Source organism: Vigna unguiculata, chromosome 11 (assembly GCF_004118075.2).
Source record: "Vigna unguiculata cultivar IT97K-499-35 chromosome 11, ASM411807v1, whole genome shotgun sequence".
Lineage (NCBI taxonomy): Eukaryota > Viridiplantae > Streptophyta > Magnoliopsida > Fabales > Fabaceae > Vigna > Vigna unguiculata.
Window position 1 is genome coordinate 38,154,325 of NC_040289.1, and position 17,503 is coordinate 38,171,827.

The following is a 17,503-nucleotide window of genomic DNA, read 5'->3' on the forward strand; positions in this document are numbered from 1 at the left end:
ACAAAAATCACGTTCTGCATTGAATTTCAGCGCTTGAAAGAAAGAAACATGTGCAGACACTTAATTTTGACTATTGTTTACTCTTCAACCTATTTGCAGTAGTAACCTTGACAGCGAACAATATATGGATTCAATTTCAAACTGGTTTTGAATCCCATGTGGGTTTAATAATTGATATGGAGGGGTTCCTGATTAAGTTATTATTATATTAGCTGCTCTGTGAATCTTTTCATCATTTCTCCGTAGATTTTTATTGCTTAGGTGAGGAATAAATCTTCATTTGGAGATTGGAATGGAAACAAGGTGATTGAACATCCACAAATACTGGGTTTGAAATGGGTTATGCAGTTTATAATGGCATTAAAGAAAAATATTATTCTGGAGGGCTTCTCTTCATTCCTTTGAACCTTGCTCTAAATTCATTCTTCACTTTCTTCTGTCCATTCAATCAAGCAAGCAAAATTCACACATGGACAAAGAATTTGCGAAGAAAGAAAGAAAGAAAGAAAGCAAGAGAAGAAAGAAAATTCTCTACATATAAATAAAGAAAGAAAGGTTGTAATTTGATTATCTGATTATTGTATTTAGTAAAAGAACAAGTTTTAATTACATCTGTGTACAACAGTAGGTCAAAAATTGAATTTGGGTGTTCGCATACAACACTTAGATTGTTTTTTCTCCAACTAGTGGCTGAAGAAGACATTGAGAAGGGATACTCTTGTTTTAATGAGTTTCCTTGAAAAGTGTTCAACGACTACTTCCAGATGATGACAGAGAAGTGCTGGTGACTTCAGAGACTTTCATTCTCTGCAAGTGATCCTGGAATTGTGATAAAAGTGGGTGAGGTGAAGATGGAAAACTGTTGCACCGAATGTGCAGAAACTTCTTTGCGCTTGTTTCCATTTACTCTTGTTAGATGATATGCATAACTTGTTCTGAAGTCTGAGTCTCAGTGTTTTCCATCAGCTCCATATATAGCAAATGAATTGAGGGAGACAAGTAGAATATTTGTGTTCCTATATGTCACCAAAGGAGCTAGCAACTATATTATCTTGATTTGAATCTCAGATCTATGATGATTATATAGTTTTCTCTTTGTTTCCTACTCACTTCACTCCTGAATATTTTTACTTGAGCATCACATGGTTGTTTGAAAATGGTATCTTTTGCAGGTTGCTGAAAAAAAATTCTAAATTTTCGGAGTATGCATTGTAATGGAAGTTTTTGTCTGGAAACAAACCTGTCTGTTGAACTAAAGATCAACAAACCTGTCTGTTGATGTCAAAATATATTTATTTTCAGCACTAAAGGTCCAAATTAAATGTTCATATTTATGCATTTGGAAGATCAATTTCAGCATTTATTCTCAACTTGCCTGCTGACAAAAATGAGTCAAGGTTGAAAAAAATCTTTTTCTATTTTCAATCATCAGATGTCAATGGTTAGCCATAGATGGCCATGTTCATGCATTATTTTCATTTTTAACGAATATTTAAGTACACGTTCATATAACAATAAACATTGTGAATCAAGAAGAAAAGTTGATCAAATAATTGAGTGCTCAAATTCAGTGAATGGCATCTGCTGTAGATATTATATCTCCTCCATCATTTTACAGGTTGAAGTCATAAAATCTCAAGCTGTGAACTACACGAGTGCAGGCTATTGGAGTGAGCATTATTATAAATCAGATTTTTTGTCTGCGGGAGGAAAACAATTATATTGTGAATAGCAGTTAGGTTTGAGACATGAAAGAAATTGTTTGAGGGGTATCTCTTAATTTCCAGACATCTATGGTTGGTCATGTCTTGATTATAATGTTGATGCAGTGTTCCCAATGTCATAATTGATTTGTTGATGTTTATGTGCATGCATGCATATATGTAGCTAAGAATGAAATAGCAACCATACCCATATGCACATTTTATTATTCCTATCATATTCATAGTGGTCTGGTTCATGTGAATGTGGAATCAATAGAATTTACCATTTAAGTTTCTGAGCACTAATTAATTACTAAACATTTAACCTCTCGCTTTCTCTATAAAGAAACAGTTACCGTATTTATAAAAGAAAAATAGTACCGAATAGTGTCAAATGGAAGTAATAAAAAAATTTGTATCAAAGTACCATTGTACATTACAAAATTAAATCCCCCAGATGAGTTCCAGACGGTAATAGTGTATTATAAATTTTAATTTACTGTTTGCCCATTATGTACAAAGATAGCACAAGAAATAGGGTTAATTGCATTCAGCAAGTGAAATTTTGAGTCCATGGCATATAATTGAGGCAATAATAAATTTTAATCATTCTTCAACAACCTGATCAGCTTCCACATTGATCCAAAAGACCATGTGGGTTGAACACTTAAACCAAGTCTACAACGTGGTTGGAGAGTATATATATACACATATGAACATTGGAAATTAGACCATACTTAACACGTTTTAGCGTAACTTACCACCTTAATTCTTGTCGAGTTTGATTCTAAAAGACATTTTCCAATATATATCACGTACATTAATATTTTTAAAATAAACGTGAATATCATATCCATGTATCAAACCTCATATCTTTTATACCCTATACATTTACCAAGGCAACAAGTAGAATTTCCTACTTTAAACTTAGTTTACAAAAAGTGCAATGATTCGAAACATTTGTAACATTTTCCATCGTTTTCCCCTGAAACATTAACATTACTTAAAATATCTTTAACGTAAATATACACAATAAAAACATAACAAATTTGAATGGGCACGACATACATTAGTCCTGGTACACTAATCAAAGATCACATATTGGTTGAAAATTCCACATCACATGCGAAAAATGTATATAAAGTTCTACGATTTGGTTTTAACAGTTAAAACACTATTCAAAATGTAATTAGCTTAACTGAAGTAGTCTGCCAAACGAGAACACATTACTAAATATCCGGAACAGACATTTTCCAATTGGTTTTGATTTCAAAAAGAATCTCCGGCACATTAACAAATCAAGTAAACAAAACAAAAACAGCCAGAATATTTTAAAAGATCAAACATGGAAGGAAACCAAAAATACAACCTCAGCCTGATTCAACAATCTAGAACTGAGAAGCTAGTATGAGATGCATCTTAAACTTCAAAAGAACATACTTCACTATTTCTACGATTACTCCATAACCTAAGAACAATCTCACAATTAGGTGTTTGTTGCCCTGGTGTAAATTTGCTGACTTGCATGGGCAGACACCATCCTGATTGAACCTCTAGCCATCAGTTCTCTGATAGCCTTCCTTGCAAGTGATCCATTTATCTGTAAAGTGCATGAAAAACGATTATATATTATTCAATGTACGATTGACTTATTAATTCATGACAGTCATTGAGCAAATACAATTGTAGGTATAAGTGCGAATTACAAAAAGGTTACCACTCATAACTTAATAGTCAAAAGTAGGGCATTGCAGTGACATTATCAACTGAAATTGTTAGATTGACGAATTTAGGAGAAAAATTGCGAAGTTGATAACAATTATTGAACAATAAAAATAGTTAAGAATTTCATAACAAAAAGGTCAGTGGATAACAGTCATGGATGTGAGAGAATATCGCCTCTTAATTTTCTCAAAGGCAATTTAGTTAGTTACCACGTGCAGTTTACAAGTTCTTTTCAAGATGATGGACAAAAAACAACTATTCATACATAGAAAACAAAACCAGAAATGCTTTGTCTTGAGTAATGGGTAATCATAACACTAACCAAATAAAACTCAAAATCGAACAGATAAAATAATGCAGAAACCCTACATCGACTCACGCATCAATAACACTAACCGATACAACCTCTCCAAGAAATTAACGTATCTACAAAACAACTAACGAAATTACATTGACAGAACAAGAGAAGAAAAACATACCCTCAAACGATCAGAGAGAATGGAAGGAGTGATGAGCTTGTATTTGGGTGCTTCTGAGAGGAGTTTGTCATAGGTGCCCTGGTCGAACAGCACCATGTTATTCACCTTCTCCTTTTGCTTTCCCTTGCTCCACTTCTGTTGAACACAAGTTCCACCAAAACATCACATCTTACATCACTTGCATTGCATTAATCACACAAATCAATAACGCAAAAAAAAAATAACACAGTTCGGGAAGATGATGAAATAAAGGTAACCGCGTTGACCCAGGAATACCAAATGGAACAGGCAACAACTATATTAAGAAAGAATGAAACTTTGACGAGAAACGAACCTTCTTCTTCTGCTTGCCACCGCCAGATTTGGCGGGCTTGGAGGAAGGTGGAGGAGCCTTATCCTTCTTTGGTGCCTGCAAGAAATAACCCACAAAGTCAATCACAATTCACATGAATTTGGATAAGAAGGAATAACATTTTCAAAAGAGATTTTGCAGAGAGAGAAAAACTCACCATGACAATAGCTGCAACTTGTTGGAAGTAACAGAGAAGGGTTTCGCTCTTTCTTTCAGGCAGAGGCGGAAGCACATACCACTAGAAACCCTAGACATTTTATAAGAGACACATGCTGTCTAATTTATCCCGGGCTTGCGGCCCAACAGGCCCAACTCTAAACCCAATAATCTGTTTTTTTGGTATATAGATTGAATATTTGACTTGTCACTAAGACAACTTGATTAATTATCAGACGCTACTGGTTTGATATATAATAATGAATAAATTACATTTTTTCCTTTTTTCTTTATAATTTGTCAAAGTTTTTTGCTTAGAAAAAATTCTACCACTTCTTATATATTGAGTTGACTATATTTAATTATTTAAAAAGCTTGCATAATGAATTTCCGGTTGTTGTATACTGTATATTGTACACTATGTAGAAGTTTGTATACTGTATATTGGCTGAAAAATCAGTGTATTAAAATATCATGTTATAAATAATTTTTAATAACTAAAATATATTTTATAACCTTCGTCAAAGTACCTGAAGAGAGAAAATGAAAAAGTAAAATTATATGTATATAGTTTAAAAATGGAGTTTGACAATATTTAAAAAATAAATAAATAAATTTTAAATATTTATTTAAAATCAATTTCAAATATATAAAAAATGTAAATGTTATTTATTAAAATAAATAAACTAAACTTGATGGGTTTTTTTTAAAACTAGTATGTGCATACGGGTCGTTTTCTTTTTTCTTTTTTAATTGTGTTGAGTGAAAAAAAAAAGCATTATTATTTATTAAAATATAGTGGAAACATAAATATATATCAGTTTTAGCAATAAGGAAGTGTAGAATTTGTTATATCAAGTAAATTGTTATTATACTAATAATTTTTCTATAAAGTATATAACAATAATAAAGAAATCATATAATTATTATTTAAATCCATATTTGTTGATTTAAATTTAAAAAATATATGTAAGGATTGGTTTATATGGTAAAATATATGTATTATTAATTTTGCATTAAAGTCTGACACTATTAAGTTTTATTGAGATGTGTGTATATGTTATATATATATCCACTTAGGTTTAAATTTTCGGTTGATTTCCGTTTTAATTCATAGATCTTTATTAGATCATTATATTTTTAAGTTGTCTCAAGTCATATTGTTTAAAATATGTTGTAATTTGATTGTTTTTAATTTGATTGTTTTTAGTACGTTCTGTTATATCAATATTAACATATTAAAGATATTAATTGATGTGTTATGTATTAGCACATCATTTTTTTATTTTTAAATTTTTTATTTTATCTTTTTAAAGTATAAAAAAAATGTTATGTGTCAAATTAGAATCATATCACGTGACAGAGGTCATGCGACATAAGAATGACAGTGTCACATGTCAATGTTAATATGAAAAATCTCAATATCTTTTTAAATTGAGACATTTTTATCCCTAAAAAATAGAGAATAAATATAACTTTTAATATTTTTATTATAATTGATATTTCTAAGTATATTTAGATTTATATTTTACATTTAACATTTTTTAAATTTTGTTCTAAATATTTATATATCAATAATTAATAATTTATGTAGAATTGCTAAAAGTTGGTTTAAAAATAACAATCTTATAAATAATTTCTAAACAATTGTTAATGTTAGTTTAAAAATAATAATCTTATAAATTCAAATGTAAAATTTTAATTATAACAATTTATAACATTTTTAGTTGTTATAAAGTTATTATAAAATAAAACCCAAATTTGACAAGTAATAAATTTCCAAATTACAAAATGTCAATAATGGTGACCTATTCCAAACCTCTATTGTATCCTAAGTTTAACTAAAACCATGTTCGCTTATGCGGATGTTCTATAATAAGGAGTGAATTTGCGAGTTTTTTCGTGTTCACTTGTAACGATTTGAGTTGATGCAGGAGAGAAGATTTGCAGGATGAGATGAATTTGCAATCTTCGCATGGAAGATGAGATATGAGGATGAAAGTTGTATATTTACTATATTGTCCCTACTGCAACATTATTACTAGTTTATACTACTTATTACATAAATGGTAATATGGTAATCTATCTTTCATCTTTATTAAAACATTTTTTCTAATCTATCACATAAATCAAATAACTCGCAAACTTTACTTCTAAATTCACTCATAATCACCTATAAATCCCTTAAAAACACAACACGCAATTCACTCTCATATCTACTCAAATCCATCCACTTTCTCTCTTTCAAATCCATCCACTCATGAACAGGCCCTAAGGTGACCTTTCAAATATTCATTATAAGATATTTGTTTTTTTTTATTTTTGTGATTTGTGGTTTGACTATCAATTTTGCGTTTTATGTAAAATGGTTGTTGTTTTTGTTGGATCGGTTTTAAGTTTCATAAACCCCAATTGAAAAGACTTATTATTTACCTTTGAAATGATTTGTACCTTATAGTGTTTATTTGAGTGGTCATAAAACACATAATCATATTTGTGCGAATAATTGTTTTTTTTAAGGGAATTGGTATATGTACATTGCTCTTATTCCTATTGTTCTGTTTGTCATGATGGATTCATAAGTGTGTTTGGAAAACCTAGTTGGTACCTATTTAGGTTTATGTTTGATTTTTTGAAAGCGTTCTGCGATTGTTGATGATGTTAGGTTTGTATATTACAAAAAATTATCCTTTTTGAAGGAGGATCCTCCATTGAATGAAGAAATTATATGTTATATAAGAAGAACTATTTCACATATTCAAAAGACAATGTTCTCAATATAAAGTTTGAGGAATTTTTCATTCCGATGAGAATGTTCCATTCGAACTTGCCAAATTTTATAATTTGGATAATTTGTATTACATGTTTATTGTTAAATGGTGTATTTCCATATAAAAATATTTACATTAGCATGAGATGAAATTGAATATTCTGTGTTAAAAAATAATGTAGTACACCTTAAATCTTTGGTGTCGTCAATTTTTTTTCATCATTTAAAATTAAGTTATGTCTTTCAAAGACTAAAATTTGCGATAACTGTTTTAAATTTGGCAAAAAAAATTACAAAATATAAATCTTATTTATTAAAAAAAAATTGATATTTTTTTTAAATTACAGTAATGTCTAATATCTTTCTCATTCTAATCTTTAACATATTTGTCCTTCTATACAATCTTACTCATACTTTTATATAAAAGTTTATTACTAACGGAAAGGAACATCTTTGTCTTTCTATGCAATCTTATTCAAATTTTTATATAAAAGTTTATGACTAACGTAAAGGACTAATAAATTACAAGTAAAATCCTGATTATTAGATGAATGGAAGTATGAAGAGTTTTAAAAGCAATAGAAAACTGATAATAATTTCAGACATTGCAAATTAAATTTAGCAATAACTATAACCTAATTAAAATTCATATTTAATCTTAAAAAAATTACATTAAAATATAACTTTAAATAAAAACAGTATATTCAAAAAGAACTTTAATTTTGTAAATTTAAATAAAAAATAAATATGTAAAATTAAATTGTAAGCAAACATATTATCATATTTATCTTAGATAATTTTATTATAAAATTATTAATATAAAATTGTGTTGTTATAATTAGAATTTAATATTAAAAATAATATTTTTTAAAAGTCGGTATAAAATATAAATTATATATGCTTTAAAATATTATAATATTAATAGATAATGGATATGAATATGCATGTGAATGTCAAATAGTCACTTGATAGGTGTCGATATTTGTGAGTCAACAATAGATAATTCTTTCTTGGAATTGTTTTACTGCCACTGTGATTACTCATATTATTTAAATATAAACAATTGTCACCCCCTTAATAACTGATCCAGTAAACCAGTTACATCGGAATTTCAACATTTTTGTTAGCTTCAACTGTATTTTATTATGCAAAAGTAGACACGAATCACATTATCTATTTAATGAAGTATAAAGATCATTTAATGTTAACACACCTACGATACGACTAAGAAAAAGGAAAATCTGCAAAGTTGTAATAAAACTAACCAATTACATCCATTGGTCTGTTTTTACAATCATAATGTTGTAAAATGTGTACCACAAAAAGATCATATCATCCTATACTGAAGTATATCACATAAAATTCAGGGATCGCCATTTACTTTAGTTCAGGTCAAATGAATATCAATGGCCGAAGATTCACTAATCAGAGATTCAAGTTGTCCACGATAATTTCTCAGTTGAGAGCCATGGCAGGATTGTTCCGAGTGTTCACTTTGTTCCAAAGCTTCTCTTGCTTTGATTTCTTCACCAAACAATCCAAGAGCATCTGGTGTTGACAAAGAATGCACAGATTCATACAGCCCTTGAAATTCGCTCCTCTTTTCTTGTGGTGGAATCAACCTCTCTTTTAATTCGTGTGGAAGATGAGAAAAAGCACTTCACAAGAAGCAAGTTACCAAGAGAATTTTTTTTAAAATACAATTAGTGAAACAGTCACATTGCTGAAAATGTAATAAAGTGCATGTATTCCCTCTAAGAGTACCTGGTAACACCTCTTACAACACCCCAACTGTAACCATCAAGAACCGATTGCTTAAAACCAATATTGAATCCCTCTTGAGCAGAAGCTTCCTTCCCGGCTATAAGACCATCTCGATACCCAATCTAAAATATGATGGAGAATTGAAAGAGAATAGTTAGATAATAACAATGTAGAAGTGTAGAATTAGAAACAAAACTAAGGAAAACTAATTCCACAATGCTAAACAAAAACCGTATGGAATTGGTCGTGCCTCCTCTGCCACTCCCTGTCCAAATCCAACGAACTATCCAACTTGTCATCAGAATCATCCCAGAAACTAAAATCATCACCACCACCACGATCTAAAACCAATAATGAAAAATTAAAAGCCTTGACTAAAGCAAGAGACTGAAAAACAATAACGATAGATGTATTCATTCTAAATCAATTCACTCACACTACATCTTACCGTTTAACTTGTCTTCTTCATCAACAGCAATGGTCGACGTGAGTTCTAATTTGGACAGTTCTAAACTTTCAGCATAAAGCTCTTCAGCAAACCTACCGTCCATCTGCAGTGCCAACAAACTATAGGAGAAATTACATTCATAAAACATTAAAAACGAAACAAAAAGTAAGAATAAATGGCCGTCAACCCCTAAATGGGAAACACTGCTTCAACGAAAAAGTACTTTCGAAAACCTCCAAAAAAGAATAGTTTTAGGTCTTGATGAATGATAAACATTAAAATTAACTTTGGCAAGAACAATGAATAACTGACAAACACCTTTATATAGAAATAATTATAGGAACCTTCAAAACCATAAAACATCAAACAGTGAAATATCAAGTAGGTCTAAAACATTTTACCGGAAAAAAAATGTCAGAAACGCTTACGGAACACTTTCAGCGCATCAAGCAAAAGAAATCGTCGATTATTAGATTAATTGGCAGAAGAGCACAGAAAAAAGGAACCACAAAAAGTAAAAACACAAATTCTGTTGGGAGCAAAGAGGGAAGGTGGAGGTTACCCGAAAGAAGAAACACTAAGAGGGGAAAAGTTTCGAGAGTGGAGAAAGCTGTTTGATTTTACAGAATAAATAATTAATTTGGTCCTCAATTACAAATTTACATCTTAAAATACTAAAATATTATATGAAATATACCTGTATCTTTTCTCTTCTTTTAAACACTAGATACCGGACCCAACCAAAATAAGATTATATACATTCTCATTACTATGTTTACATATAGATCTCTGGTTTCATTCTATTTAGGATTAGGAATAGTCTTCATGCTTGATATGGTGTAACTTTTATCCTAGTTTAAGAGAAGTCCTTTGTAGTTAGGAAACAACTGCCCCGGAAAAATGCTAAACTTTTAGGACAGGAAGATGAAGTATGTAATTTTCAATAGTTCGTTCTGTATTTGAGAACTGAAATTTGGCAATGACTTTGTCTAGTACAAGTCCTGAGATAAATTTGGCTTTTGTCATTTTTTCTCTAAACTTAGTTCTTGAATGTTTATTGATGAAAAAATTTAGCCTACCTTAATTCTTTTATGGGCTTCCAATAAGAGTATGATTCCGGATGGTGATATTTTTAGAGGATAAAACACACTTATTACATTCATATATGTTCACAAGGCAATGTAATGTCTGCAATAAATTATCGTTGAATCTAAAAAGGTTATTTTATTATTTTATTATTACATTCATTATTTTATTAATATTCTTCAAAATAGTAAATGAAGAAAAGTCTTAAATTAAGCACTGTTGTTATTAGTGAAATAATTCTATTGATTCAAACACAAGGAGGGAGAAATATTATTAATTACCAATCATTTCCTTCTTATAAGTTGGATCGATTTCAATGTGCAGTGTGATCCGGATGAACCGTGCGACTTTGGATGCAATGGAGGATTGATGAATAGTGCTTTTGAATACATACTAAAATCTGGTGGGGTGATGCGCGAGGAAGATTATCCTTATTCTGGTACTGATCGCGGTACCTGTAAATTTGACAAAGCAAAGATTGCAGCATCAGTGGCAAACTTCAGTGTGGTCTCGCTTGATGAAGAGCAGATTGCTGCAAATCTTGTGAAAAATGGTCCTCTTGCAGGTTAGAACTACTACTGGTGTTATATTATTATAAACTACTATTACTATCATTACTAACGCTGATAAGTTGTGAATTTGAATGGGCACAAACACAGTGGCTATCAATGCAGTATTCATGCCCATACATATGCTCAAAAAGGCTGGATCACGGAGTATTACTGGTGGGATATGGTTCTGGTGCCTACGCACCCATTAGGATGAAGGAGAAGCCATATTGGATCATTAAAAACTCCTGGGGAGAGAATTGGTGAGAAAATGGATACTACAAGATTTGTCGGGGGCGAAATGTGTGTGTAGTAGACTCCATGGTTTCAACTGTGGCCACAGTTCATACAACTCACTAGTATGAGACTGTTTTTCCTTATTTAAATATATGATGACTTTTCTCCTCAACTAACTTTTTTTGTGTACTTATTTTTTAATTATCAATAATATTATATTAATAGATAATAAATGATGATGTAATTTAAATATATGAAAAGCGTAATATACATTATACACCATTAAATTATTAAATTATGAACTCCTGTATATTAATTATTTATCATTAATAAATTATTAGGAAGAAAAATATAAATTTTAGAAACTATACAAAATTATGAACTCAAGAAATTAAATATAAGTTGTACCTAAATACTGGAAATAGTTTTGTACCTAACTGAATGTTGGTTAAAAGTTGTAAAATAATGCATCATTAAATGAGAATATATATATATATATATATATATATATATATATATATATATATATATATACAAGATGTTAAAAATGTTTAAAAATAATTAATAATTAATGAAATTATTAATAAGAAAAATATAAACTTTGAAAACTATACAAAATTATGAACACATGAAATTAAATATAATTTGTACCTAATTGAAAGTTAGTACCTAAATAATTGTACCTAATTGAAAGTTAATTAAAATTTGTAAATTAATAAGAGTATCTAAATTATAAATAATTAATAACAGTACTATTATGAAATAAAATTTAAATAATTTCAAGTAAAACATTGAATTTGAATTTTAAAAATCTATTTTTTCTTTCTATAACCGTCTTTTACCTTCAAGTCTATTTCTAACAGATGTGTTTTTCTTTACCATAATAACCAACCACAACGACTTATAAGGATTGAAAATAAGTAATCAGTCCACAACGACTCATAAAGGTTGAAAAAAACTAATCCGTGCACCAACAAACAGGCATACTTTCAAAGTACAAAAAATAAGAGACACTAAAAGTAATACAGAATAGCTTTTGAATTTTTATTTATTTTTTATCGCAAGAGAAAATTAGGATCATAGGATTTGATAAAGCAAGTTCAAAATTTCTATTACATATATCAATTTTTGTTATAGTAAGTATTTTTCTATTACATATATTTATTTTTGTTATAATAAATATGTCGATATTTATTTTTGTTACAACCGAATTTCTTTTTTTTTTCTTGATTTTAAATTTATTAAAAACAAACGTTAGGACAAAAATTAAAATTATGTGGTATATAATATAGATAAATGATTTTATTAAAAATAAATCTATACTTAAAAAATTGTTTAGAAATAAATAATGTCTAGGAAAGATTATATATAAATAAATATTTAGATAAACTTAGATAAATAGATATAAAGGTTAGAAAAATAATTTTTTAGAAACATATATCTTAAGGAAATTTAACTTAGGAAAATTGTTAAGGAAGAAAATTCTTGTGAACAAAAAATATGAAGATTTCTAGGGAAGTAACGAAATATATATAATATATTTTAATTAGGAAAATTGTTAAGGAAGAAAAATCTTGTGAGCAAAAAATATGAAGATTTGTAGGGAAGTAACGAAATGTATATGATATAATATAATTAAATTTATTGAGTACTGAAAAGTATTTTAATTTCAAATAATATTGTATATAATATACGAATTTAGGGAAATAAAGATGTGAATAAATAAGCATGATGCATACCTTCTTCTGGTATATGAATTTAGATAACTAAGTATACATTCTCCTAATCTAACTCCATGCCAATATGATGTTTGTTGTGGGGTCTATCCGTAGCGGAAACCAGGAAGAAATTGTGACAACTTATTGTATGATTCTTTCCAATAAGCGTAAACATTTTTAATTGTTTGGTCGTGTATCAACTAAAGACTTGATATGAGCAATAATAGTACTTATAGGAAAAAAAGGATCCGCATTCACAATACCATAAATATGTTGTCAAGTTAAATGACTCTAACCTATTATGGCCATGTGAAATTAAACATGTATCAAAGGTGGTGTGGACTCCTATTAATCTTTTGAATCTCCCAAAACTGTTCTCTTGTTCTCTAGTGTGCAAGATTTTTGACACTTCTAAGGGCAATGGTCGGTAATGTTGCATTACGTGTTTGTGTAGATACAGTGGTTCACTATGTGAACCCTGTTTAGCACGTAATGTTTAAATGCATGATGAACTCAGTATTTTGTTTATGAAGTATGGTATATGTATGAAATTGTTTGGAAGGGATGTGTGAATTTGATAAATGGTGTTGGAGTCGTGCTGTTGTATGGGGGAGGACGTCTAAGTTGTTGTCTCTGCATGTTCTGTGAGAATGTCATTCTCATCATCACGAAAAGTTTTTAAAGATGCTGAAGGAAATCTTACAGTTTCATTTTCAGGGAATCAAGAAAGGAATTGGGATGTAGTATGCATGGGTGAGGAGGGGAAAACATTTGATCTGGATGAACTAGTTAGAAATTGGGCTGTAGTATGCATCTCCGCCATAAATTTGAATGGGATATATGTATATGATGGTGGAAACTTGTTCAAGTAGAGGTCAACAAGATTTTTGTAGAAGAGTTTCTTTGAATTGCTAAAGCATCATTCCTATGAGTTTAGGCATCACCATGACCCAATCATTGCGGAAAAACTTCCGTTTGACGACAACTAACAATCCCACCACTGAAGATGATTGCATAAATAGAATAATCCATTTCACATTAAAAAGCAAGAAAAAATATGAAATTGTACAATGTTAGAGAGAAGGTAGTGTATGACGTTAGGAGGGATTGGTTTAAGTTATGGTAAGGTAGGTTTTTTGTAGTCATGAGAATGGCACAATAGTGTAGGTAATTATGTGAGTAAAACGAGAGGTTAAGTAATCATGTGAATGTGACAAAAGTTTAGCTAGTCATAAATGAGTAGCACAAAAGGTTACGTAGTCATATGATTACATAACTTTTTGGGTCACTCACATGACTACCCAACCTCCTCTCGTGTCGTTCACATGACTACCACCACAAGCTCTTATGTCACTGACATAGCTACCTGAATTCTAGTATCTCCCACATAATTACCTAAATTCTTGTGTCACCCGCATAACTTACATTAGCTCTCATAACTATATAACACCTACCTTACCATATTTTCTCACACCAATTCCTTCTAATTAATAGTTTTGTTTTCTCCCGAACTTTGTAAAGTTTTAGAATTTTTCTTGCTTTTTCATTTTAAAATGAAATTTTCCATACGAACAAATCATGAATTATGATGATGAGATCATTAGTTGTTCTCAAGCAGTGATTGTTTTCCATTGTGAGAATGCCGTGATGACACGTATTTACAAACACCCAACTTATAACAGGTCCATTCACATTAATTTTTTCGCCCCCTCATCCATGAAAACACATCACCATTACCTTTTTATTTACTCCAAGATGAATCGATAGAAATTTCTTCAGCAACAACTTAAATGTTCCCTCGTACAACAACAACAACTCCAACATCATTTACCACATTCATACACCTCTTCCCAATACTTTCCAACATGTGTCATACTTCCTCATAAACAAAATACTGAGTTTAATTATGCATTTGATTAAGAGTTGAGTGTGTTGGGGTCACGCATAATTTTACAACATATTCTTGAAATTATGGACATGAACCCTTCCACCCCTATTGTCCCTATGATTAATCCTCAATTGGATATATTGTCACATCCAAAAAAGCTTGGTTGACAAGGTAACAAGCGATTAAAAATGTCTACAGGAGAATAACCATTCAACAAATTTTTCAATTGCAAGTCCTGTTACAATTTTTTTTGGTTTCCATTATTGATTGGTCAAATAACAAGCATCTTACGGCAAGAAGATACACTAAACCGGTTATCCCGCATCAATGTGACCAATAAGAAGTCAAAATTCAACTCTCCGAATACCAAATTATAACATGAAATAGCAGTGTTTTCTTTGTAAGAGAAAGAATCAATTAAAACATCGCGTCCAATTAAAATAAGCTGTTATGAAATATAAATAATAGCATAATTCAAAAACATAAAATAATTTAAGCTTGCTTTTATACATAAAAGTTAAGATCGGTTAAGTCTTACAAGTATGATGATAAAAAAGTCACATTATCTATTATGTAAAAAAAAAAAAAATTAACTTTAAATTCGTATACGAGTTTCATACGTATTTATATAATGAAGAACATGTAGTTTCCAGTAATGATTAATTTATTAATTTTCCTTTACTTCATTGTGTATTATTGATTTGCAGGTCTATTTGTAATTACTTATGAGTTCCAAAGCATAAAGCTAAATTATATTCATATAATTGAAAGATTGAAATAGTTTAACAAAATAAATATAATTTCTAAATCTGAACAATTAGAATCATAAATAACCAAAGTTCAGGAACCAAAAATAAAGAAATTAACCTATAAAATTAGAAAAGCTCGTAACAAAATCAATAGAATGCGGAAAGATTAATTGAATCATGATAAAATAAAAAGAAAATATAAAGCATAATAAATCACCTAGGTTGAAGATGCCAAATCAAATCGTTCAGAAATAAGAATAAATTATAATATATGGATAATGTACACTACCCACATTACAATCATATATAATAATGAGCTAGGTTTAAATTTAACTAATATTTATCACAGCAATTAAGAGCCTAATAGGGTGTCATTAGAGCCATTAAGACTGTCATGGGTAATGAATAATAATAACACGAAACAAATAACACTCAAAATCAATCAGATGTAACATGCAACACCAACTGATACTATCTCTCCGGAAAAATTAACGCATCTACAAAACAACTACCGAAATTAAATTAACAGAACAAGAGAAGAAAAACATACCTCGAACGATCAGGGAGAAGTGAAGGCGGCTTGCCACCACCAGATTTGGCGGGATCGGAGGAAGGTGGAGGTGCCGTGTCCTTCTTCGCAACCTACAACCGATAGCCCACAAATTCAATCACAATTCACATGGATTGGGGAAAGAAAGGGCGAATAATTTCATAGATTTTGCAGAGAAGAAAAAAAAATCACACCAGAAATCACACCAGAAAAAACAAAGTAACATACAGAAATACTGATGGACATTTCACACAACCTCCTCGGTTCAGGTCTCCAGTAATTTTCCGCATTGGAAACAACTCAGAAGAACGAAAGTTCATTTTGTTCATCCTCGGAGGAAATGTAAAACACAATTAACAATCTTCACTAAAATTATCTTGCCCTACACATTACAACCCTCAATTAATTGCATGTCACAGCTTCACACAACCTATCCACTTTCAGTCTTTCACACAATAAAAGAATCCAAAGCAACCGTATAATTTATCTTCAATACACTATCCACCAAAAAACAGTTCGAAATTGGAAAAAAAAAACTGTGATTCGAAACAGTACAAGCCCTAAAACCAAATGCTACAAGAAAACATTGCAATTTAAAATCCATTATTCCCAAAATCCCACATGTTAAAGGGGAGAAAAATCTCATACAAATCCCAATAAAAGGACCAAATTCAAAGAAATGAAATCAGAGAGAACCCGCAATCATGACATCATCAAAACAGCAGTACACGGAGGTCAAAACAATAATGGCTTAGAAACCGATTAAACCAGTAATTAACGCAAACCTTGGCATGGCACAGTAAAAGAAAGATGGAATTTAGTGATTGAATGGTAGGGCAATAAAAACGGTACCTTTGTGAAGTTGGATTAAGCTCAGTACTGAGAGCAAGGGTGACACTCGCTAAGAAAACCTAAACAATAAGAGGAGATAAGGACTACCTTTTATATCTACCAGCAAGCCAGCAAAAACCCTAAGTTTTTTTTTTCATTTTTAATATAAAAATAAAAACCCTACGGTGTTGGGTTGGGGCACCCTTAATGTTAAACCCAATAATGAAAGCCCATTTCCAAATAGGAACTTGTGAATGTGAAACAACTGCAAACTATTCTATAGCTACTACAGATCTGTTGTAAATTATAAATGTTGATTAAATTAAAATTTATAAATAATATGATAAAAAAATTAAAATTAAAAAAACATTTCAAATAAGAGTGTTTGTCAATAAATGAATTAAAAAATACATATACATGTACAAACATGTTTATATAACAATACAACTAAAAGACCTTCAGCAACATATATAATGAATTAAAATAAAACAAAATACCT

At 30.1% G+C, this 17,503-nt stretch overlaps 3 protein-coding genes and 1 non-coding gene across 7 annotated transcripts; 1 reads left to right on the forward strand and 3 right to left on the reverse strand.

Moving 5' to 3' along the window:
- Positions 1-2,909: 2,909 nt before the first annotated feature.
- Positions 2,910-4,542, reverse strand: LOC114168150 (40S ribosomal protein S25). Its single transcript, XM_028052885.1, has 4 exons — positions 4,417-4,542; positions 4,242-4,316; positions 3,908-4,042; positions 2,910-3,303 (listed from the first exon to the last, which is right to left on the reverse strand). Exons 1-4 carry the CDS (start codon positions 4,417-4,419, stop codon positions 3,190-3,192), a joined length of 327 nt encoding a protein of 108 aa, XP_027908686.1. The 5' UTR covers positions 4,420-4,542; the 3' UTR covers positions 2,910-3,189.
- Positions 4,543-8,410: 3,868 nt separating this feature from the next.
- LOC114169693 lies at positions 8,411-17,138 on the reverse strand. 4 transcript variants are annotated; one of them, XM_028054957.1, is made up of 7 exons: positions 17,026-17,138; positions 16,174-16,265; positions 10,765-10,938; positions 9,398-9,500; positions 9,181-9,290; positions 8,950-9,071; positions 8,411-8,843 (listed from the first exon to the last, which is right to left on the reverse strand). In XM_028054957.1, exons 4-7 carry the CDS (start codon positions 9,498-9,500, stop codon positions 8,573-8,575), a joined length of 606 nt encoding a protein of 201 aa, XP_027910758.1. In that variant the 5' UTR covers positions 10,765-10,938; positions 16,174-16,265; positions 17,026-17,138; the 3' UTR covers positions 8,411-8,572. The 4 variants fall into 4 exon arrangements, with proteins under 4 accessions (XP_027910758.1, XP_027910757.1, XP_027910760.1 ...); XM_028054956.1 differs by having other exon boundaries at positions 9,398-9,516; XM_028054959.1 differs by lacking the exon at positions 10,765-10,938.
- LOC114170417 (probable cysteine protease RD19B) lies at positions 10,377-11,243 on the forward strand. Its single transcript, XM_028055893.1, has 3 exons — positions 10,377-10,418; positions 10,808-11,048; positions 11,143-11,243. The coding sequence occupies exons 1-3, from the start codon at positions 10,377-10,379 to the stop codon at positions 11,241-11,243; spliced, it is 384 nt and encodes a 127-aa protein (XP_027911694.1).
- LOC114170939 lies at positions 16,428-16,512 on the reverse strand. The gene has a single exon (XR_003601292.1). It is a non-coding gene; the product is annotated as a small nucleolar RNA Z159/U59 (small nucleolar RNA).
- Positions 17,139-17,503: the final 365 nt, after the last annotated feature.